The 26389-nt window shown below is 35.4% G+C and overlaps 1 protein-coding gene across 1 annotated transcript in view; it reads left to right on the forward strand.

The window, feature by feature from the left end:
* The window catches only part of RBBP8NL (RBBP8 N-terminal like), a 345060-nt gene that overhangs the window by 208493 nt on the left and 110178 nt on the right, over positions 1 to 26389 (forward strand). Inside the window, exons 9-10 of the mRNA XM_044090408.1 lie at positions 14409 to 14542; positions 21073 to 21955. Of these exons, the coding sequence (XP_043946343.1) occupies positions 14409 to 14542; positions 21073 to 21955 (1017 nt within the window). The remainder of the gene's footprint in view (positions 1 to 14408; positions 14543 to 21072; positions 21956 to 26389) is intronic.

Consider the following 26389-nt stretch of genomic DNA (forward strand, 5'->3'; position numbering starts at 1 on the left):
TAGGATAGGTGGTAGTGGGAGGAACATCTGGCTTGGTAGGGTGTGAGATTAGCACTGATTTTGTCTCTGAAGATATTAACAATCACTTCAGGATCAGAGTAGGAGGTTCCATTGGAAATAAACTTGGTGCAGCAATAGAAATCATTTCTAAGTTTCCTAATGCAAAAATGTTGCAATAATGTAATAAACTATGACTGGTTTGTAAATATCCTGAGATGGTAGGTTAAAAAGGGACAGTTGGTATTAGGGTAAGAAAAATTATTATTTACAAAAGATATACTGAATATGTGGGACATAACTAAAAAGCAAGAATAGGAGAAAAATGCAGCCTGACAGTACTATGTTGTGCTGCAAAAGATAAATGACAAAACTATAAAAAGACTACAATTTAAACAGATCCTACACACACGTGCAGACATTAACTGTGTAGTCAAACAGTAGTTTTAAAGATACAAAACACACGCGTGATTCATATGCTGCAACACTGTGGCCTTAACAGTGACACAGACCTTCCCGTGAAACAAGAAATCAATATCAACTTTGTCAACTTTGCCTTGAAGAAAACTGTTAACTAATAGTGACTTTTGAAGCTTGTTTTAGTTAACAGAGTTTTACAACATGCTTCTTTTGTAACCATAATTTACTTGTTGTTAATGAAGATGCATATAAGCAAGATCAAATAGTCAACCAAACATTGTAAGTAACTGGAAAATAAAACTGTCCAAAGACAAACGATAAACACCAATTTAATGGCACAATGATAAATAAAAAACAGACAATATGCCCCAAAGACTGAACGGTTTTACCATAACAAATGGCTTCACTGGTGAAAGCGCTCAGTCTTTGGGACATATTGTCTGTTTTTTATTTATCATTGTGCCATTATATTGGTGTTTATCGTTTGTGTCTTTTTACTAGTTTTTGCTTCGTTTGAAGCTTTGGTTCATTTGGGATTGTAAGTAACTGCTTCTTATGTGCTTCTTATATACATCATCATTTACTGGCTATTTGATATTACAATGTCGTATTGTTTCTTTCAGAATTAAGGTGTGGTATCTTTTTTCATGTATTAAATCTTGCAATATTTTCACAACTTTATTTTTACATTTTTGTCTAATTGCAGCTACTGTCGGCTATCAATTTTTAATTTATTGTATCAGAATGTATACATTTACTTTTACTGTAGTTCTGAAAACCTCACCTAGGAAATGAATAAAATTGGTCTCAGACCTCTGAATTGTCCCTACTTTGGAGGAGCATTCCTATTTTCAGGCCTGATTTACCTGTGTATATAATGTATCTATTTTGGAAGTATATCCATACTTACGGACTTGATTTACCATTTCACACAATTTTCTGAATCCCCCACACAATTTTCTGAATCCCCTCATCACACATGATTTTGGAAGCTGTCTAGTACACAAAAAACCATACTACATAACCAACTTACTGGAGGCACTAAGAATTTAAAGAGGGAGGAAACACATCTTATATCTCCTTTTTCAGAAGCAATAATAAATGGCATAGTGTGGTAGAATTTTACAATACAGTTCATTAACATCTATAGATTTTATACTTCCTCTTCGATAATGTGCTTATATTTCCCATCATTTTGTTAGTCTTGTTTTTTAAGCCTGTGTTTCTACGTAGAATCTCACTCTCCTTAAGGAATCAAAACAATTGCTTGCTATTTAGTATTCAAATGTTATGCTAATTAGATGTCCAGATTTTTAGATGACTGTACCTACAAGGGCCTCTGTGCCTATATTCAGCGTCTGCAGGTTAAGAAGTATGAGTGGTCATTATGGATCATTGCTTTATGCTGTTAAACAAATTCAGATAAGTGACACTAAGTAATTACTGTCTTGAGAATGTTGAAAAAGGAAATCAAAAGCAGACCTGCAATTACTGCTGTAGTTACATTGTAGCACCTGAGCCATGTAGCTTGATATATTGTAACAGCTATAAAGGTCTGGCAACACAGCAGTGATGCAGAGATAGCACATGTGGAGATGGAAGATTGGACAAGTGCCAATATGCAGAGTAGTGCCACTGTGAGACACAGCGACAAGAACAATCGCCAAGTAATGTAAGTATGTGCATATCATTTCTGTAGCAGCTAGGAGTCTGTACACTATAAAACCTAATGCAGAACCCACTGCCTTTAACAAGAATGCTGAAATATTCTGAAGGCCATTGAAGTGTCTTGAGCTTGGTTGAAAATGTCAACATAAGAATGATACAGTATTGCCTACATTGTTTCTAAGAAATTCTCATGACTACAGTTCCTGCCTCAAGGAGGTTTAGAACTAACTGATTTGAATGGATATTTTAGTACTACATAGGGTCTTACACATAACACAAACAGAAACCTGCAATTCAAGGTAGAAAGGGATGATGATGAAGCAGGAGGGTAATGCAGGAAATAAAGAAAAAAACAGGATTTCGGACACAAATCCTTAAGGAGAATAACAACAGTCATACAGAATATCATATTCATAAAGTAGCAGAAAGTATACTAAAAACTAATTCAACATGAGAATGGAAAAGGGAGATTCTTTCGATAGGGATGACTGCAATTAGGGTATAGAGAACAGACAAGAGGGGGCTGGAATTTACTGGAGGAAGCTGGCAAGGCAACTAAGGTACTGGGAGCAAATAATTAGTTAGGGAAAAGTAACAATGGGAAAAGGCCGACAAGACTTTTAGACTGCAGGCTAGTGAATCCTTCCGCTATCAAGGACTGACATCAGAGTATAGGCAAAAATAAAAGGAACTGGGAAATCCTGAGTAAAAGGCCTGTACTTGTTGAATTTTTAATTGAATCTAGAAAAGAAGCTGCTATTAAAAAGGGGATAATCAGTAGGACGTATAAAATATCGCTCGATAGCTATAAGAATCAGTCAAAAGAGGCAAGAAAAGACGGGGAAGAGAAAGATTAATGCAATTCACAAAGAAACAATTGGAGGACTTGTGTATGGCTTCCAAATATGCAACAAAATCTAGAAGATTTAGGATTTTGGGCCTGGAAGTGTTTGCATAGATACTTTTATACCCCAAGCAGAATCCAAATATTTTTTCTCGGGTAGATGGCAAATGTTGGAGGAGTGATGGGGAAGAAAGGTATAAATGGGAACTTATATTTTGGGAGTATAATGAGCTAGCAGACTTCAAAAATTACCTACAGGGTACTCTATCAGAAGTACTGGGTGAGCAAATGAGTGTAACTAAGGAAGTGATTTTTTTTTTGAGCTGGGATACTGGATATGAATTGTCTAGACACATCACAGCCTGGTTAAGTTTATTTCTAGTGGAAATCAAAATCTAAACAAACTATAATTGAAGTAGTGAATATTGTAACAGAGGTAAAAGCAGGAAGTTGAATCTTTAAAAAAGGGTAGGAGTAAATAGAAAAAAAAAGAAAATTCTGGGAAAATGCACAGAGAAATGTTTTCGAGGAGAAATTGGGTTTAACAGAAGGCAAGAATTTAATAATTTATGTAATGTTGCTTTGATTATATGATATATAACAATATATGTGATGTATACTGTTTGTAAATATTAACTTGTTAATATGGTTTGATTAGTTTTATATAAATGTAACTTTGTCTGTGTTACAAGTGATAATTCAATAAAGGTAATACAGTTCATGTCTCTTAATGTCATCATAGTCTGAGAACCCAGAGGTTATCACAGAGATCACAGTCAGTACATATAACACACAATCTACTTGACCGGCTTAAAGATATTGTTTGTAGTTTGTACAGTACTATGATTTCAGCTGTGCATTTCTCTATCTATCAGTGTTCATAAGTTATATCTGATTCCTTGTGAACAGACACCACCATACTGCTCAACCTCTTAAAACAAAAATCTGGACAAAGCCATAAATAAAAGTGGGACAAAGACCCAAAAATAGGAGCAGTTTTTAAATAGTTCTCTTTCAAACTTAGAAAGTTGATAGAATAACAGGTTTTGCATTAGCATGAATTTTCTGAAGGGTATGAAGTCTGAAACTCAAATGTTTGTCATTATTTTGTAACTTCAATCTTTAATGATTTGTCACTAATTTGACAGAAAAACACAATTTTATAAAAAATGGACCAAAAATATGAGACAAAAATCTGTACAGCTGAGAGGTATGGACACCACCATCAATGAAGATTACTAATCAATAAGGAATAGGAAGTACATTAGCTTTCTTCTATATTACCCACCTAGGAAAGAATTTAGTGTTGTAAACCAAACTACTGCATGTCTTTGGAAGATGTAGTGAAACCAAAGTCCAAGAAAAAACAAATGCAAGCACGCAGAGGATATGTAGACTCCATACAGAAGACACCCCAGCTGAGACTTGAACCAAAAACCCTCTTGCTGTCAATTGACAATGCTACCCACTGTGCAATGTGCTGCCAGTAGCTGCTAGTTTAGAACTCCTTTCTCTCAAGTACACAAAACACAAGTTTCTACACAACTAAAAACAGAATACAGACTGATTCTTGATAATATGTTTGTTGCTATTTTTCTTCCCCATATCTTAGTAACATTGTCTGAAAATAACAACCAGCTGTAAGTCCAGTCATTGCACTAAGGAAGTAGTTTGTTTTCAGTCACAAACATTTGTAGCAGTTACTCAAAATGTTTGTAGGTAACAGCTAACCAAGAGATCTACCTGATATCCTTTACGCTATACTTTGTTTATTTGTGTCTTTCGGCTTTTCCCGGTTAGGGGTCGTTACAGCAGAACTTCGGTCCGCTAATGATTGGCAGTAGATTTTTACGTGCTGGCTTGCCAGCCCTAATGCACAACTTTCAACAAAGGAATGCCCATTCATGCATGTCGCCACACAGAAGACGCTCTAACTGAGAATAGAACGGGCAACGTCTAACTGTGAGGCAACAACGCTACCGCAGCACCACCACCACAGTATCCTTTACACTATAATATATGTCATAAAACTGATGGCATATTAAATTTTTATTCCTGTGTACATGAACAGTTTGGAAAAATCAAATGGATTGTAAGTGAAACACAATTACATAAGGGAAATTTTACCTAATGCACATATACATTTTATTTCAGCAAACAGTACTATAACGTAAAAAGCCATAAAAACAACTGTGTTTAAATATATATATATATATATATATATATATATATATATATATATATAGATAGATAGATAGATATGTACTTTTTTAAAGTTTTTATTATTTAATTCGTAAGAAACATTATAACTATGCAGTACAAATTCAAATAGAACAAAACTGAAAGATAACCCAAACAATAACAGGAAAACTATATACAAAGGTGTCTACTAAAAGATAAAAACAACTTATTCTAACATTATTTACAAAATTAAACTTGTTTGTTCAGTAGTTCTTTAAGTTTTATCCAGATGTTGTAGGAAGTGGTTACTCTGGAAGTTCTCATATTGATTGTCAGAAGTTCGTAATAACAGACATCTGTTGCCATATTTACAAATTCTTTCTAAGAGTTTGCTCAATTTTCCAGTTCTTGATCATATGTGATTGCATATATATATATATATATATATATATATATGTGTGTGTGTGTGTGTGTGTGTGTGTGTGTGTGTGTTCTTAAAATGAATCATGACTCTTCAAAAATTTGCATCAAAACTGTGTTTTGTTAAACCACTACTTCAGTAAAATACTTAACCAATCAAAAAAGGAAAAAGTTTCCTTTTTCAATTGGATAAATGAAAATAATAAAATAAAACAAAAACAACACTAACTTACAGACATAATTTGTATACTAATACTGCTAGGGGAGTTTATTCAGTACCTTAATTTGTAGGTTTGGGGCACGTTTGGGGAGAGCATTAAGGTTAGCACACTTTATTCATATGTTCCAAGCTTTCTCTAACAGTACCACTAAACAAGACAAAAGAACACAAACTTACACAAAGATGCACAGACAAGCATTCATTCACTTGGACACAGACAGACATACAAACATATGCTTACACACATTTTAAACACATCAGTTGACCTTACCTAGCACTCCTTCTAACCCTAACTGCAAACACTCACACAAACACACATACATAAATATACACACATGCACACACAAACACACTTCATATACATCTATCCCCTTTACTACCCCTTTATCTAACTCTAATTTGCAAATACTTGCATGTATGCACAAACACACACACACACACAAACACACACACACACACACACACACACACACACACACACACACACACACACACACACACACACACACACACACACACACACACACACATATACTTAACCCAAATAATGAAAAATTCGATACAAGTAAAAGTTTTGACATTATTAATCAGTCCATCAGTCCCACTTACCTTGAAATGGGCATTTTCCACTTCAACAATAAATTTGCTTGAACATCTAACTGCTTGACTATGTCCATTGCCATAAATTCATTGACAAAAAGTAAGTTTGATGAACTGGAACATACCTCATCTCACACACTCTTTCTCTCTCTGTAATATATATATATATATATATATATATATATATATAAATATATATATATATATATATATATTTTTTTTTTTTTTTTACATACATACATATGGGTGTGTGGAGGTGTGTTTCTGGGGGGGGTGTTGCCCCCTATATGGGGGGGCAGGAGGCTTGCAAGTATTGAATATCAGATTGCAAGTATTGCTGTATTTTATTCAGTTTAGAAGAAATGACAAAAACCCCATTGTTTGGCATTCAAATTAACATAAATGAAGCTTTAAGATATAACACAGCAAGAAAATAAAACTCTGATTTTATGAAATTATGCCAGTGTCAGTGGTGCAAAAGGTAGCACACTCACATTTGGTGTAGAAGGCTGTGGGTTCTAGTCCCACTCCAGGTAGAGTGATTACTGACATTGCAGTGCAGTATAATGACGGTGCTGCACTCCTGTGTGTATCATCCTTCAGATGAGATGTTAAACAGAGGCCACATCCAGTTGAGGTGGTGGCAGCACGGGTGGATGTAAAAGATTCCATGGCACTTATAGAAAAGAGTAGGGGTCCTTTATTTATATACAAAAATAACTCTTATTTACAAACTATTTACATATTTACAAATATATAAATCTGTTTACACTTATTCATAATTTCCTTTACAGTCATAAAAAATGTCATCCCTATTTCACCCCTACCCCTTCTTCCATGATCACCATCTGATATTACTTAATATTATTGTTAAAATCAATTTACCTTTAAACATAATTTAATTTATTCTTCCATTCCATATAGCCCATATAATATAACTTTTAGCTATGTTTAACATATTCTTTCCTTCTGTTCTTATAATATCCATATCTAATCATATCCATGTTTATTTTATCAACTTCTTTTATATCTTCAAAAAATCTTCTTTATATACTTTTCCCCATGTTTTACTCTTTTACATTTCAGATATATGAATTCCATAGTTTCTTCTTCTTGACAATGTAAGCATATTCTATCACTTTTCTTTTTATATGGCATATTTGCTTTTACTGGTAATTTATCTATTACCAGTCTCCACAAAAGATCTTGATATTCTACCTTCTGATTACATCATTTGCTTCTTATTTTTATAGCTTTAATTTGTTTTCATCTCTTAGATTTTCCCATGGTTTTACATAGTAATGTTTTATCATTGCATCTGTATGCCGTACATTTCTTTTTCTATATCATCAATTTTTATTTTCCACAGAAATATTTTTGCTTGGTAACATTTTATTTCTTCATTTATACACTCTGTATCTCTTTTATACTTTTTACCTTATCCCCCAAATTATCATACTTGTATTTATACACTTTTACTACTAATCTCTCATCTTTTTCATTTATCCACTTTAACCCTTTGTACAAATTGAGTGAAGCAGCGTATACCACTAGGTTAATTAACCCTAACCCCCTCGTTCTTCATTTACATACAAATCTCTTCTTTTTACTGGGTTAATCTAGAACCTCATATAAATGAAAAAATATCTGCACTAATTCCTTTTCAAATACTGCTGGCAGCATAAATGTACTTTCTAAGTATGCTATTTTCCCATCAGTACTAAATTTATCAAATAAGCCTTTTTTATGAATGATAATTTATATGTTCTCTAGAAAAGACAGGTTTATTTCTTGTATTGTCTTTCCCATTGAATTTGTCTTACATCTTTATTCCCACATTTTCTACCAAACAGAGAAATTGTGTTCATTATAAAATGCATACTCCTTAGCTTTATTACCTCACCTAAACCTTTACTTGTCTCTTTATTTAAAACCACCTCAATCACCGTTAAGTACACATTTATGCAAATTATTACTTCATTTGTCCAGATTTTGTTTTTTGCAATTATTGTAATGTCATCTGCATATGTTAACAGAAGTGGAATGCTTAGCCCTTCAGGTGTTATACACCATACCTCCTTCATTTTGCAATTTATTTCACATACTATCACATTTATAACTAATGCAAAGAGTAAACAACTCATTGGACATCCCTCTCTTACACTCTTTATAAGTACCTCCTGGCTTAGCCAGCCATTTACACATAATTTTACTTTATTATTACTATAGGTTGACATACATAATCTCCTAACTTTCTCACTTATATTCTTTCATTATTACCTATAAGATTTCATGTTCAATTGTGTCAAATGCCTTATTAGGACCTCCTGTCATGATTTTTGCTTCTTGTTTTCTCTTCATAATATCCTCCACAACTTGTCTGTCATTAATAATTATTGGCAGCCCTTCCCCTTTATACTACATATACTATCTTCCACAATATTTTACATTTTAGTTTCAAATCTTTTTTTATTTTTTTTATAAATATCTTATAATCATTGTGATTTAGTACTGCTGGGCTCCATATTTTAATTGTCTTCTATCTTTTTTCTTCATTCCACTACATAATTTTTATGCATAAAACCTTCATTCAAAATCTTTAAAAAAATAAATATTATTTTGCCAGTACTTAAAATTGTTATACATTTCATACCTGATTCCATCTGGTCCTGCAACTAAATCTGCATTTCCTTGTCTAATACTTAACTAGCGCATTTAAAGAAATCGCATTTTCTAGCTCTTTATTCTCTTTTTCTATTAACTTTTTTTTTACTTTCTATGTATTATTCACTACCTTCATTTTTCTTTAAACATTTTTAGTACCCATTGTAATATATTTCTCCTTTTACATTTTTTATTTCTCCCATTACATTACCATCTTCCTTTACTAATCTGCTTAAATAAAACTCTAACTCTAACTTAATGCTAATTACACTCATTAGAGGTTTTGTTTCTTTTTTTTTAATCAGTTCCTGTTTTTATTTATGCCAATGTAATACAAATTGTACTAACAATGGAGCTTTATTTCCGTGGGCCTCTGCTGAAAAAGGTCAACTTGCACAGTCAGACTTTCACTGTAAACAAATGTAAAATAAAATAAATAAATACTTCAATGCTTCTTCTCTTTTTCCTTTTAAAGATATATTTGCTTATATAATACTTCTTGCATTTCTTCTTGATTTCCTTCATATAATTATTTTTCTTTGTTGAAGTACTTTTTTATCATTGCCTTCTAAATCTTCGAAAGCATCATTATATTTTATTTTATATTTCTCTTTTTCTTTTGTCGCATCATAGTGCCACTGTAAAACATTTTTTATATTTTTCCTTAAATATCCACCATTCAGACCAATTTTTTACAAAATGTTCTCAAAGCAATACAGTCTTTCCATAACTGTATTACTAATCTCTTTCCTTCTTCACTCCATGCTTTCTTATTTATCATTTTTATTCCTTTGCCTATTTTTGTACAGTCCTTATTTTCCTCTATCTCTAGCCATATTGCAAGGTGATCAGAAAATGTTGTTTCAACAACCTCACCTTCTCCTGTAACTAAACCTTCTGATACTATAAAGTGATCTATTTCACTTCTAGACATATTCCTTTAGTATGTCCAAGAATTTGGTTAGTGTTGTCACTTCACAGCAAGAGGTTCTCCGGTTCGATTCTCAGCTGGAGCATTTTCTGTGTGGAGTCTGCATGTCCTCCCCACGGTCATGTGAATTTTAATGAGATGCAGGTAGGTGCGTGAGTATATCTGTGCCTTCTGTGAAGGTTGAGCGCTGGGCTGGCAGCTTGACACCATAAAAATTCACTGCCAGTCAAGAGCTGACAGGTGATCTGTTGTGGTGACCCTTAACCAGGAAAATCTGAAAGACTTTTATGGCTATTCCAGAATATCTCTCATTTCCCAAATTCCAGATCATCTTTCATCTGCATAGTTTCTCTGTACTCTGTCTTCATTTGTTAAAAATCATGTGTCTTCCAAAATAATTACATCTACATCACATGCCTTACACCACTCCAAAATCCCTTTTTTTCTTACTGCATTCTTAATTTTGCTGTTTGTCTTTTCATCTTTTCCTGGTTAGGGGTCCCCACAGCGGAACTCCGGTCCACTAATGATTGGCAGTAGATTTTCACGAATGCCGAGGTGCCAGCTCAACGTCCAACCTTCAATGAAGGCATACCCATTTACGCATGTCTTTCGAATGCCACCCAACCACGGGGGAGGACATGCAGACTCCACACAGAAGGCACTCCCCACACTCCAGCCAAGAATCGAATGGGAGAACCTCTTGCTATGAGGCAACAACGCTACCGCTGCACCACCGCGGCATTCTTAATAGTACTCATATTTAAAAAAATACTCTAAAATTGTCATTTTCCTTTTTCCATAGATTCATGGTGTCAAGTTCATAGGTAATTACTTGGCTAGCTTTCTTAACAGGCCCTTCTAAGTTTAGGCAATTTCCTCTCTCAAAGGTGAGAATCAAACATTGTATCTTGTGTCTGTGGGTGAAACATCTTAACCATTATACAACCCCCACTCATTAACTGAATAGATTCTTTTTCATGCATTTCCTTTCTTTCTTCTTTTGTACTTATCCTTTTAAATTTTCTTTTTCTGTCTTTTACCATGAGATTTTTTTCTTGTACTCCCTTCTAATTTACGTCTTCTTCAGACCCTTCTGATATCCCTCTTTATTATTTTTTCCTCATCTCATTTTTCTTGCATTTCTACTTCTAATTTTTTCTCCCTGTTCATTTTCTTTTGTTTACTTTTGCCTTGCGCTTATTTTTATTTTTGCAATTCACTGATAAATGCCCAATTTTGTTGCATTTATAATATTTCAATTCACATTTTTAATGCATCATGTCCCATTTCCATACAAATATAACATTTTATTTTGTCACTGTTACTTATCAAACGTCATTCTTTTTCCACAAAGGTTGCCCCCAGTATTTTATCACACCCCTAGTCCCTTTGTCATGCTTTGTGTATGTATATTTTTCTGTTTCTGCTGTTAACACAATATTACAATCCCAGCAACCAGTCCATAAACCCATTTTGTCATAACCTTTTGCAACGTACTTCTTTACATAAAGTTTTCAAATGTCCTTTTAAAGTCTCTCTTTCTACCTATCTTCAAAATTATACATGCATTTTCTTCTTTGTTTCTCTGTTAAATGCTTTCATCGCATAAAGATTCCATGAGTTACAGTCTTTCGTTTTTTTCATATTCTTCCTGAAAATTTTCCGCAGAAAAAGTCTCAAATATAATGTCACAAAATGTCTATTTGTTAATAAGAATAAATGCTTTTACCTCATGTGCTTTTACACCCAAAGGAGCTATTAAATTGTCCCGCGCTTCATACCTGTCAATTTCTTTGTCTTCTTTACTTTAAATCCTTACCACGTACTTCTGTTTTTCATTTTCTTCTGACTTCGTTTCTGCTGCTCCCCTTTTGCCTTCTTTTACTTTCTTTGCACGTTTTCTTTCCCATCTCACGACTATTCGTCAGGATTGCCTCTGCATCCTCCTTTTGTATTTTCCCCACAATGTCCCCACACGAAACGCCTCTTTCATTTCTATCTCACTCTGCACCACCATTTCTTTAAATAAGTCATCTTGCAACCTTCCTGATTGGAGGTTTGTAATTATACATCCTCCATTTGTTGGCTCATCTCCATCAAACAGATTTTTTTTAAACAATTCCTCAGAATCCTGCACACATTCTCCGGTCTTGATACTTGCTTTCGCCTGCGTTTTATTCACCACTCCATCATCTCCTTCTCACTCCATCTGCCTCACTTCTTCTCTGGTCCATCTATTTGCACCTTAACTGACCTGACTAAAAGTAAGGCTCCACTAAAGTGGATAAATGTGCAAGAACCAGGCCTTAGATGGCTAGAGAATATGGTATGCTCAGAGCCCATATTCATCACTTAGGATTTTTCTAGACAATTTTTCATACACATGGATGCTCATAGCTAGGCATGTATACAGTTTTACCTCAGGTTGTAGAAAAGGAGGAAGGCATTATCTGTTATATTAACAGGAATCCTGATAATGTTGAAAAATGCTACTGCACTATAGAAATAAGTATTTGGTGATAAAGTGTCCCTACCCACCCTGAAATATTACGTCTTGGGGAGAGAGAGTGTCTCTTGATTACAGCTAATGAAGCCGTTCAGCTTTTATTCTAACACAAAGATACGATCCTAAGGCTATTTCTGTGAGGACTGACTCTCCAGCTGTAAGATAATAGCCCTTCAGCTGCTATTCTAACACAAAGATACAATCCCAAGGCTATTTCTGTGAGGACTGACTCTCCAGCTGTAAGATAATAAATCGCCTGGGCCACAGCCCCTCAAATTCAGGTAGGATGTCCTGTAAACACACCCATCTGTTGAGGCTTGAACCAAGGGTTCAGTACTGGTGGTGGACTTGCAATGTAGTGCTGGCTGGCCCCTTTAAATGTGCTTTTTCTAAAAAGTTCAGGCAGCATAACGGTGGAGATCCCTTTATGGAGATTAACCCAAAACAAGCAAGGATGTTGGAGGTACTGAATGAGAGCTCCACATAAGGGTATTTATAGTACAGTACCTTAGCACCCAGCATATTCATGATCTTTGGATCTGGCTTGGGCCAAAGAAAATTCTAGTTGGGGTTACATAAACCAGGAGGACTGCAATCTGGATGATGTACTGTGTGACTCAGATCAAGTCATTTAACCAGATAGTGCTCCCAGGTCACCCCTAACAATGGATAGTTGTGTCCAGTGGGCTCACTTTGTCAAAATGTAGGTAAAAACAAAAAAATCCCTACAAGGAATGTGGCCTGAACCTTGACAGGAGAAGCAGCTGAATTTATTGCTGTCTGGATAGAAAATGAAGCTATGTTGTTATTCTCTGATGCAGGAATCAGGAAGGCAGCTACTCTGTTGTCTGTAGATTTCTGAAAACACTGCTTTTATTCTTCCAGCTAGTCTTCCTGTTTGAATAGAATGGAATGCTGTATATCAATATAAGCATTTGCTGTACTATGAGAAAGCATGGCTGAAAGGTAAATTTATTTATACTGGACTGCAGACTGACTTGTCTGATAAGAGCTGCATTTCTTTTGTGAACTTTATTTGTTACATAATATGGTGGTGTTTAAGCCACAAAGCTGACATCCACCCTATGTACTATATATATATATATATATATATATATATATATATATATATATATATACATATAGGTGTGTGTGTGTGTGTGTGTGTGTGTGTGTGTGTGAAGATTAAAGCAGCTACGAAAAATAATACATTTTTATCATACAGAAATGAAAATAAGGCAGATTCTTCCAAACATAAAGTCTTGTGGTTTAACTAAGCACACAGCAAGTCCATGTAATGGTGAGACTGTTTGTTGGTACCTCTCGTTGGATCCCCCCCGGCAGGAACACTTTCCGTTCTTCTCTAGATTTCACTGTATTTGATTCCCTTTCTCCCAGAACCACTTGTCAAGACATCCAGTCCCTTTCCATCATGGCAAATGCTGTCTGACTGGACTGTTTGCAGCCTTCGTTTTATATTGCATTTGGTAGCTTAATAAACAAGCTTGCTTTCACTAATACAGCCAGGTGTCTGTTCTTAAAGGAACAGGTACAGATTAACTCAATCATTTATTTCATTTAAAGAAACTTTCATTTACACATTTGGGTCACTTGTACTCTTCCAATTAATGAAAACTACTACACTGTGCTACAACACAGATGCATACTATAGCAACAATTGACAGGTGGTTTTTGAGGCAATAACTTACTCTAACATTAAAAGTATAGTAATGCAAAAAAGTTTAACATTATAATGTATTTGCTGACATTTTAGATGCTAGTGTTTTAAATTTAGAGGTCATAATTTCTGACTGATGTCCAGATGATTTCTGATAAAAAAATAAAAACATCTGCCATGCTAATAAGAAGCTACATAGATGTGATGAGCTATTAATGAAATTAAACATATATATTTTTACTAACATGTATACTTATGCTGCATTGATTTCTTCAGAGCTCCCAGAAGATAGCCAATCAGCTACATGGAACCATAGCACTGATGAGGTCTGGTGTAAAAGCAACACTTCCTGAGGGATGTTTGACCCCAGCAGAATCTCCTGGCCTTCAGCACATTCATAGTGCAGAGCTGTAAGTCAAACCCCTGTACTCTGTTTCGCTTGTACCTAAGAAACAGTGCATGCAGACAGTTATAGAAAAATCATACCTTGATAGTAGAGTAATCACTTTCATTTGAAACAGAGGCGACTATGTTTTTTAACAGCAAGGAGTCTAGAATTCCTGCAAAATATTACAGTTGCCATGGTTACCAAGGTTATCCTTCTCTTTAACAATGTTTAGTATCTCTTATAACATTTACAGTTTTTAGAGGACAACAAAATGTTTCAAGCAGTGCGAGATAAATTTTGTTACGTACATTAGTTACTTAAGGTCTGATAATGAAGAAGTCCCACAAATTCCAAAAAGGCAGAGTAGGAGCAAATCAACAGATTTTACAATGCAATGACAGCAATTCCACGTGAACTAAAAAATTATGTGTAAACTTCCAAAAATGGTGAAATTCATGCATGAATAAAACAGTTATTAACTGCAACAAATTGGAGTCGGTTAAGAATAAGCAGTAAATGATAAATCCACAGATTTGAAAATGCATTCAATGGACATAGACTATCAAAGGGAAGTAAACAAACAAGTGTTACTTGGGTGTAAGTTGTAGATAACATAATAATTTGTATAAACTCAGTAAGCAAGAATTTAGAAATATAGTGGATCTCACAAATTCTTAGAAAAAGGAATGAAAGAAAGTGTAGTCACACTGGAAAACATCAGGCTAATAAAGATGGCAGCCCAAATATTCAAATAACTCAGTAAAGTTATACTAAATCCTTCTGCAGCCTCCTTGTTGGGGACTTTGCCCACGTAGCTCCACACAATATAACCTAGCTCCATCATCACACAGCCTTTGAGGTAAAGGAATAGCTTCAATATTCCCAACGATCTACAGTGTCAAGAGAGAGTATAGTCACAATGTGTAATTGTTATAGATTTAGGTAAACTCATAGGACTAATCAATGCTTGAGGTTACAGCAGGTAAGAATCCCGGAAGTGTGATTAGAGGCAGTGATGCAAGATAGGACAACATGCTATTAGGCATGTGACACACATATAGAGAAAGAGGGGCTGCCAATTTTAAAGTGAAGGTGTTGCAGTTTGGTAGAAGGTTGTAACCTATCAAACACTGACTTTTATTCTGTAGTGCCATGCTTGAGTCTTTCAGTATCCATTTGTGCTTTAGTTGACTCTGAGTAAGTCACTTAACCAGACAAACTACATGTAGGAAAACTGGCAATATTTTTAATTTACACTTTTTGCTTTTAATTTTTGAGAACCCAAACTACCTCCAGATTATCACTTTGCTTTCATGTATGGGCACATGTTTCTCCCATCCTGTCAACTGCAAATAACTCATAGGGGTGATAAGTTTTTTGTGACATATTTTAAGCAGGTGGCTGGGGTAAGAGATGTTTTTACCACCTTCTCATCTTCTTGATTGACACCTACAGTATGATGGCCGCTATGCAATGAATTTTGAATGTACCTGCTTCTAGTCACCAATAACCACAGCTAGTTTGCTTAAGTATTTCTTGGCAGGCATATATCTTCATGACTCCCTGATACAGCTGCAGATTTTGGTTATCTTCCATGAAGTACTGTTGCAATGGGATCCAACCCACTCAACACACACACACACACACACACACACACACACACACACACACACACACACACACACACACACACACACACAAGCTGACATAATCCACATATTCATTTCACTCCCCAAATAGCTTTTCTAGCACTCCGACCTCCTAGATCAGGGTAAAGTCAGTACAAAAAACTCTGTTCTAATGAGCCAGTTATAAATATGTTCTGATATCTTTATGTGTTCTATTACATATTCTTTTAATGAAGTAGCGTATATTGGAAATGCAAATTTATAAAATATGAAACCTGCTTTCTTTCTCGCTTAATAATACTAAAATTAAAATGTAAAATAGTACTGATTTTGTACAATGCAATATGCTGAATAACTTTTGCCATTGTAATGTACCTGTTAATATTTGTTCAAAAAATCCTGGCCCATGATTAGAAATGAGTAAACTTCACAATATTATAAACAGGGACAATGATTTTCCATTTTTTTGGTAAAAATATTGGTAAATCCTAAATTTAGATTGTGTAAGAATTGAAAAAAAATAGGATCTTCATTGAATTTGGATTTTAGACCACAGCAATAATTCATTGTTTTCTGTATTTCTTCTAATTTCTGCTACTTATAATACTGCCAGGTTGCCTTACTGGCTGTTTTGTACATAGACCCTGTTTTAACATTATATCTATATATATATATAGAGAGAGAGAGACAGACAGACAGACAGAGAGAAAAATACAGAATAGATGGATGCAGAAGAAAATTATAATGAAATCATGGTAAGGATTGGAAATGACATTTTAAAGTTTTGGGTAAAACTCCCAGGTTCCATTTCATGAAAACAGAATTTCATTTTTTTGAGAAATGCATACCAATGTCCATGGGTATGAACACAGTGTGCAACGTTCCACAAACATGAGCCAAAAGCAGTGGTTAAAGGGTTAAATATCATGTTTTAATGTTGCTATGGTAACAAATGAATGAAAAAGTCATCCTAACCAGTAACATCTTAATAAGAAACATACTCAATATTTACAAGTTTTTTACAAAATAACATACAAAATGCTTACAGTCTAAAACTGATTATCAGATGGTCCCCCCCCCCCCAGTGAAATTTAAAAATGTGGTAATTGACTACATATAAGCTAGCACTGGTCAATATACCTAAGAATTACAGACCACTGACTCTAAAGAATTTGCATGCATGCTGTTTGAAGATGTACTTCTTCAGTTTAGTTAAAACAGGCAAGACTGTATTGCAGTCTTGTTCTGAAATGAATTGTCACTGTTATCTTTAATGAAATGGGGTGCAGCCCTGACCACTAATTTGTTGTGCAAGATTGGGAAGTGTTATGGCATTAATACTTTGTATAACAGGGTAGCACATAGAAGAGCAGCCCTACTACTTACCAGCAGCCAGAAGTATTTATTTAGGGACTCACTGTGGTGAATCATATGATCAGCATGGTAAGCAAATCAACGTAATTAATTACAAGTGTTTGCAGTTAGAGTGTGTTGTTTGTTGAGAGGAGAGTGATAACTCTGACCCTATATTCTAATTTGGGTATAAATACATTCCTTGCCATGGCTGAATGTGCTGTCTATGAGGAAAAAATGTGCCACCGTCCAGCGCAGTTTTAACTATGAGAAAGTTTTGTTTGTCACTCTGTCAAGAATGAGGCCAAGGTATCCTTTCTGGATTACCATAGGAATGATGTTGCCTAAAAGATTCCTAAGAATTAGTTCTGTACTGTTTATTTGTCCAAAAGGGAAGGTCAGTGTTATTTGAATGTGTCTGAGTAAGAGCTAACATCATGCTGAGTTCCTTGGGTTCTCTTAAAGATTGTTAGTATTTTCTGTTAAAGTTTGTTATTATTTTCCATTTACATAGCGGATTCACAGAATCATTGATTCTTAGGCATTCCAAGGCCGTTTAATCATATGACCATTCATTTATTGCTAGTAGCCTCCCTCAAGCTGCTGCCGCCTTCTCCCAGGAGAAACACACTAGTCAATCACAGAGTAAGTTTATGGCCTCAAGCTGCTGCCGCCTTCCCCCAGGAGAAACACACTAGTCAATCACAGAGTAAATTTATGTCCTCAAGCTGTTACCGTCTTCCCCCAGGAGAAACACACTAGTCAATCACAGAGTAAGTTTAAGCCCTCAAGCTGCTGTCGCCTTCCCCCAGGAGAAACAAACTAGTCAATCACAAAGTAAGTTTATGGCCTCAAGCTGTTGCCGCCTTTCCCCAGGAGAAGCACACTAGTCAATCACAAAGTAAGTTTATGGCCTCAAGCTGCTGCCGCCTTCTCCCAGGAGAAACACACTAGTCAATCACAGAGTAAGTTTATTGTCTCAGGCTGCTGCCGCCTTCCCCCAGGAGGAACACACTAGTCAGTCACAGAGTAAGTTTATGCCCTCAAGCTGTTGCCGCCTTCCTCCAGGAGAAACACACTAGTCAATCACAGAGTATGTTTATGGCCTCAAGCTGCTGCCACCTTCCCCCATGAGAAACACACTAGTCAATCACAGAGTAAGTTTATGGCCTCAAGCTGTTGCCGCCTTCCTCCAGGAGAACACACTAGTCAATCACAGAGTATGTTTATGGCCTCAAGCTGCTGCCGCCTTCCCCCATGAGAAGCACACTAGTCAATCACAGAGTAAGTTTATGGCCTCAACCTGCTGCCACCTTCCTTCAGGAGAAACACACTAGTCAATCACAAAGTAAGTTTATGGCCTCAAGCTGCTGCCGCCTTCCCCCAGGAGAAACACACTAGTCAATCACAGAGTAAGTTTATGGCCTCAGGCTGCTGCCACCTTCCCCCAAGAGAAACACACTAGTCAATCACAGAGTAAGTTTATGGCCTCAAGCTGCTGCCGCCTTCCTCCAGGAGAAACACACTAGTCAATCACAGAGTAAGTCTATGGATACTCATCTAGTCCGCTAGTTTATGTTTAAAGAAAGACAATGATTCATACTGCTTAACAAGCAAGAGAAGCTTATTCCAGAGGTTTGGGAGGCAGTGGGTTACAAACCTGTGTCTCCACCATGTCTTGGTTATCTTTTGGTGAAGATTTAGGTCCCTGGTTCTAGTATTAACGTATTGATTGGCCTTATAGAGCTACAGAAAGACCAGGACAACTGAGTCTCTAAAGGTACAGTAAACTCTCTCTCTCTCTCTCTATATATATATATATATATATATATATGCATACATACATAGGTTCTATTCAACTAATCAAAATTTCAACTGTCTGAGCTCTTGAATGGTTGGCTGCAGTGTTTGAAAATCCACTTTTCACAGTTTGCACTGTTTATGTCCATGAGATAATGATGCGGTTGTTGTGGGGAATATACCCTTTCCCCACTGTAGTGCATTCTTGGAGTTGGTATATATAATTAGCAGGAGGTTTGGAATGCATAGCCCTGCACATGGTGGAACAGGGGGACATGACCCCCTGCAAAAACTAGATTATTTTTTTAATCCATATGATTCAATTTTATGTGTATTCAAATCTTTGTTATTCAAAATCATTTACCACTATAACAGGCATTCCAAGTTTTGAAAACTAATTTCTCTGAAAACTTATTTCATAGAAAACCTTTTTTACAACAAATATATCCTATAAGCATGTTTTTGCAGGAGATTGCCTCCTGCATCCCACATGTGGGGGGGGTTTGCCGAGTACATCCCCTTACTCATATGTATTAACTCCATGGTTGCACAAATGCTGAGAAAAGAAAAAAAAGCACCATACACAGTGAATCAGCTCTGCAGAGCAAACACAGACATCTACAGATTTGGGGGTGCAACATAATGCTGACCATCACAACCCACACATATCTTGCTAGACTCACTTCCATAATAACTCCTGAGATAAGAAATAACGCCATTGCATACTTGCATACTTTCAATACACTTCTACACTTTCGTATGAAATTAGTTGTCAGTAAAATGAGTTTTCAGTGAAATGAAGTTGCAATGAAATGACAAACACACACACATACACACACACACGTATGTGTGTGTATATATATATATATATATATATATATATATAGATATATATATATATAGATATATATATATATATATATATATATATATATATATATATATATATATATACACACACATACATATGTATGTTGCATATATATTATTTATATATAATGGTGTATATATTATTTGTGTGTGTGTGTGTGTGTGTGTGTGTGTGTGTGTGTGTGTATATCTATGTATATATATATATATATATATATATATATATATGTGTGTGTGTGTGTGTGTATATTGCATATATATCTTTATTTTTGGGTGTTTTTGTTATTACACATATTTAATATTTAACTAGCATTTTAAATAAATCGAGCCAGTGAAGATTTTTAGGCACAGCCCTGACCAAATGTCAACAAAATCAATACAGAATAATTTTACACAATGTATAAATGCAATACAAAGTTTCATGCAGTATTATAACAAGGGAAAATGATATTGTTTAAGCAGAAAACTGTGCAGTCTACTTAAGAAGACAGTGCAATGTCAACTCCGAAAGGAGATAGTTGTGCCCATGAGGTTTATCTGTCTAACAAATAAACAAAAAAATATTTTTTAGGTGCAAATCTGAAGTTTAAGGGAATGAACTTAATTTTACCAGTGACACAGAACACACCTGTAATTGTTGCTTAGGACTCCATGTTTGTAGCCTACTGCCATGTTTCATAATATAGCACTACCTCAGTACTTTTAATCACATGATCTGCTTATCCAATCCAGTTTCCTAATATTTTTTCTGTATTCTATAATAGCATGAGAGAATGTATCAAACGAGTGTATTATTTTCTAAGACTTCCATTAAAAAATATATCTTAAATAAACATTATATGTTAACAGTGAGTATTTCCTAATGGAATATTTACAGTAATGAAAATATATTCTGTTTTAGGCTTACTGCCTCAGACAAAACAAAAGAGACATTTTCAGTCAAAGGAAGCATGCGACTGCCCAGCAAAGAAGAACAACGTAGGATATTGGAGCAGCATTTTTCCCAACACTTGCAACATTTAAGGAGTCAGTGTAATGGCTCGGAGAGTATCCGAATGCTTCAGTCTAGCATTTCACCAAACCAAGAATCAGAGTGTAGGACTAGAACTCTGCAGGAAAACTGGAGCCCTCATGCCTCATTAAAAGATCTTTCTGGAGCATTAATATATGTAAATGAGCTTAAACAAAGGGGATGGCAACCATTAAGAGAACATAAAGAACTGCCACATCATCTCATCCTTAAACAATACCTGATGGCAGCCAAGCGTAGGGAAGAGCCTCTGAAAAGTCCACCTCCAATTTGGGGAGATGAAAAATCTGACTCATACCTCACAAGCATATATGATTGGTCCAGAGAGCACAGGAAAGAGGACAAAACCCTGCAGGAAGGAGTCCTAACTAGGGAGAGGTGGTCACCTGCCAACACACCAGGTTCTTTACAGAAAGAGCGAGCAGAATTAATGTGCAGTGATACAGCAGACAGACCTCTGGACTTATCCGATTATGGGAGGGGAAAAGATGCATTAGAATCTTTTACTCCTAGAAACTCTACCCACTTAAACTCTGAACAGTATGGTACAAAATGGCTAAAGGATATATCAACACCACCACCACCATCACCATCACCCAGGTTCTTCTTTCCCAAAGAACTTTCTCCCAGCCTATTGCGAAGTGAGGAATATTCAGATTTATATCATTCCAAAGCTGCAAATAAGAATGCAAACACAGACTACAGAAATAGTCCCACAGAGGAGAAAAGGTCAGGGTGCTTCAGTCCATGCTTTGTAAGTAAGAAGATATTTTTCATCTTATTTATGTCTGATATATTATAGGTATATTATATTAACCAATCAGTAAAGTGTAGAATGTGGAATTCGTCAGTGGATAGCATGCAAACATTCATGCAATTAAATCTGCCCAGTTTGTCATTATGTGTCTGTGCATGACTATGCACATGCCTGTGTGAGTGTGTCTGAGAATTGCTGTCTGATGCATTTCACATGACTGCATTCTGCATCATCTCATTAAATCTTATTAACCTCACTAATATTAATAACGTATATATTTTTATGTAAATGTCAGTGTTTAATACACTTAAACCTAACCATACAGCTTTATGATTTGATATAACTATTATATAATAACTTTAATTGTACATTTCAGTTGTTTTGACCCACCTTTGAGTTACATTATAAGTAAAAAATGGTTCTTGAGCTCTGTTAACAAATGAATAGAAAAAAATAAACGAAATAAGCTAAACCATCTCTCTTTTAAACTACCACTGACTGAGACATGTTGCTCAAGTGGCCATTTTCAAAGAAGAAACTTAAGTTAATAAATAGTTATTCTCATTAAATAATACATAAATAAACAAATAAAGACCAATTATGTCTGAACACTTAAGTTCTGCGTCTGTTACTGAAGATTATTGTTTATGTCACTAAGGTAGTATGTGTCACATTAAGTTTGTATTAACTCCTGTTGAATGACTATGGACAGTTAGACAGTGACAGATATGAAGATACATAACATCTGGTGTGTGTGTGTTAACATCATGTGTGTGTGTGTGTGTGTGTGTGTGTGTGTGTGTGTGTGTGTGTCTAGTAGTACAGATTTACTGTAAAAAATCATGTCTAAGTTAATCAAAACATGACTGAATGATTGAAGAAATTCAGTGGTCACAACTCAGAACAGCAGCACTTTCAAAGTTGTAAAACATGCAAAACATTCTTTTTACCTATCGTCCCCACACACCCTGAACTAATATGTCTATGTTTGCGCGCGCACGCATGTGTGTGTGGGTACGTGTGTATGCATATACATATATAAAAATATAAAGAGAGATAGTTATTGAAGGTTAGCTTGAACGTGTATATGTACATGTATATGTGTATGTGTAAAAAATTACCAGAAAAACACAAAACTACCTCCTGGAAGTGAGTGGAAAACCCAAATAAACAGTCAGTGGAGTGTAACCATGAAAATTTATGAAAATCCACAACAGACTCGGTAAACGTTTACGTCCTGACAAGTATAGGACTTTATCAAAACCAAAATGCCTGCCAACTTGCAACAATTAAGTAGCACAGACATTAATTAAACAATAAAGAGTTAAAAAAATATCCATAAAGGACAGCCTTAAAACCACATAAAACACAGTATAACTGGTGTAGAATACAAGTTTATCACTTAATATGTAATTGTCAACACATAATAAAATTATCTTAATATGAATAAAATTAATTTATAAAACAGATGCCCTATCTCTTAAAAACCTGCCCCAAAGATGTGTGTTCATTCATTCCTGGGAGGTTGTTGGCATTAAATATTAATTGCTACCTAAATTCATCAATTACCTTCTCTAATATTTTCTTGATAATCTCCAGTATACCAAACTTAAAATCATTGCAGGCGTCACAAGAAAGTATTATTATTGTGGGTTTCTATAGTGTAAAGATGTTCATAAATTCTTTTGTGCAGAGACCCTTCAGTTTTACCAACGTAAAACTCATTGCAGCCCTGGCAAACACAAACATAAACTAGCCCTCTACTGTCACAATTGCCTCCAACTAACTTGACTGTCCGAAGGAGGTTACCTATTAAGATATCTGTTGCATTCCTAACAAATGAACAATATTTGCAGGAACCACATCTCTTTGTCCCCTTTGTAACAGTTTGAGTAGTAAGTGGATGTTCAAATAAGAACTTCAAATTGTGTCCTACCTTATATGTAAAAAGTAACTTGTTACCTAATATACTGTAAAGATCACTGTTGCATTCCAGCATCACCCAATCTTTTGTCAGAATCTCTCTAACTTTCTGGCCAAAGGAGCCAAAATAAATGACCATAGAATGTGTTAAGTCTTGATTGTTTGTTCATGCTCCATTGTTGTTAACAAAACCTTGTCGTAGCAGGGGAACAAACCTTGTACCCCAACCTTCTAGGACTTCCATACTGATCTGCTGAATCCATTTTTTCGGGTAGCCTCTAGCCACAAACATGTTAATAAGATTGTTAAGCTCAATCTTAAAATCAGAGAGCGTGGAACACAGTCTAGCACCTCTGATCATCTATCCCCTTACGATGTTCCTCTTTACAAAATGTGAATGGTTACTATCATAAGCCAAAAAACTGTTGGAATAAGTGGGCTTTTGAAACACTTTGGAGGTAAACTTGTACTGGTTAGTATCTCTAGTGATGGTCACATCAAGATAATCAATGATGTCAATACAGAAATTACAGGTAAACTTAAAATAACCACAAATGTTGTTAATATAATGAATTAAATTGTCCACAACTGACCTCTCACCCTTCCAAAGAACAAAAATGTCATCCAAATAGTGCAAATATGTCAACCATTCTCATTCATAACCTGAGTCGAAAATGTATCTCTATTCCCATGATGCCATCTCTAAATTGGCATACATAGGAGCACACCTTGATTCCATTACAACCCCTTTTGATTGTTTGAAAAACTAATTTTCAAACATGATGCAGTTGTTGTGGAGTATAATTTCCATAACCTCCATGACAAAGTTCATAAGGCCATTAAGCATCATGTATTCCAAAAGGGCTTCTGAAAAAAGTTCTAGCCCAATGTCATGTGGAATGGAACTAAATAAGTCAACCACATCAATGCTGGAAAACCCTGTTGTTTCACCAAAATATTCTTGCCTGACCCTTGATAAAAAGTTCCAGTTAAAACATGGGTAATAGGACAAAGTGTATCCTTCAGTAAACGGTCTACAAATACTCCCAATGAGTAAGTAGAACTGTTGTGTGCTGCTACTTTAAGTCAATAAGGGGGTGGTATACATTCTTGTGTACCTTGGGGATACCAAATACTGTGGGGATAAAAGGATGATCATTGTGTAAAAAATTGTACAGTTCTTCATTAATTACCCCTTGCAGCAAACTGTCTTCCAAAAACAGCAGTAATTTCCTATGTGTGATATTTATTGTGTTTCTAGACACATTTCGTACTTATCAACGTCATATGACATACTAGCTATATCACTGACATAGACATTCTTCTCTACCAAAACCACCCACCCCCTTTATCAGGCTTCATTATCCTGATGTTGTCAGATTCTCTATGTAACTTTCTTCTACATAATTTTAATTCAGTCAGCACATTGGCTATGTTAGCATTGTTCCCTGGGACAAATTTAAAGCCTTTTTGAAAAGAGAAAAATGGGTATCCGTAACGTCACCATTCAGTATAATTGTACATGTTGAACCCTTGTGCACTTAAAAGTTGACCCTTAAAACAGGAAATCACTGGCTCAACCTGTACATTGTTAATCAAAATCGGTTGCCCTTCTTGGTCTTACAACAATTCCTCTGGTCCCTCTGTATCTGTCCCCTCGGGGTCTCTGAGGTTGACCTAAAAAATTTTGCCAGTTTCTATTCCTATTTTGAATCCTTTCTGATCTACATAGGGCTGGGTATTCTTGTTCGAATACCTCATCTATTTCCCCATTGAAATAAAAAACCTCTGTGTGACTGTTGTCATTTCCTTGTCTGACATCAACTACAAGAACCCATCTCAGAACCATAATTAACATTTTTATTAACATTTGGAATTGGTTCAAAATAACTTTTCAGAAGTAAATATGCCTCCTTCTGCTTATACTCTGTCATCCCTTCTTAACTTCTTCTGTTTCCTAAGAACATTCTCTTTCACCTGTTGTTCAATCTTACAAATAATATTATATATTTTCTCAAAATTGGTAAAGCTAGCATAATTTAAAATATCATTGTTCAAATAAATATTGTGGGAAGAAATAGCCGGGGAATTGTTATGGCTAGGCTTGTATAGGCCAACCTATGAACCTATGTTCTTCATCTAACAATTCCTTGATTCTATAATTGTTAATTCTAATAATGAAATGCAAATGTTCAATACCATGCCTGTCAAACATGGCAAGTAATGTGTCAAGTTCTTGGTAACCAACAGTTAACCCACTGGGAAATTTACTCATAAAAAATCCCTTAGGAATTTTTTGGAATAGAATACATTCAGCGAGGTATGCATTGTCTATCTGTAAACTACATACCTTGCTCATCTTGGGCTCAAAAGTGTGTAAACAATTATGAATGCCCACAGGTCTTGCAGGTCATTCGTCGTAGATAAAATGAAGTTCTTTGTTAAGTCACTGTTCAAATTGCGTAATCCTATTCATTTCTTGAGTATTTCTCCCTGGCCCTTGATCAC

This window comes from Protopterus annectens, chromosome 12.part0, assembly GCF_019279795.1.
Source record: "Protopterus annectens isolate FY-2018-M chromosome 12.part0, PAN1.0, whole genome shotgun sequence".
In the NCBI taxonomy this organism is placed as follows: Eukaryota; Metazoa; Chordata; order Ceratodontiformes; family Protopteridae; genus Protopterus; species Protopterus annectens.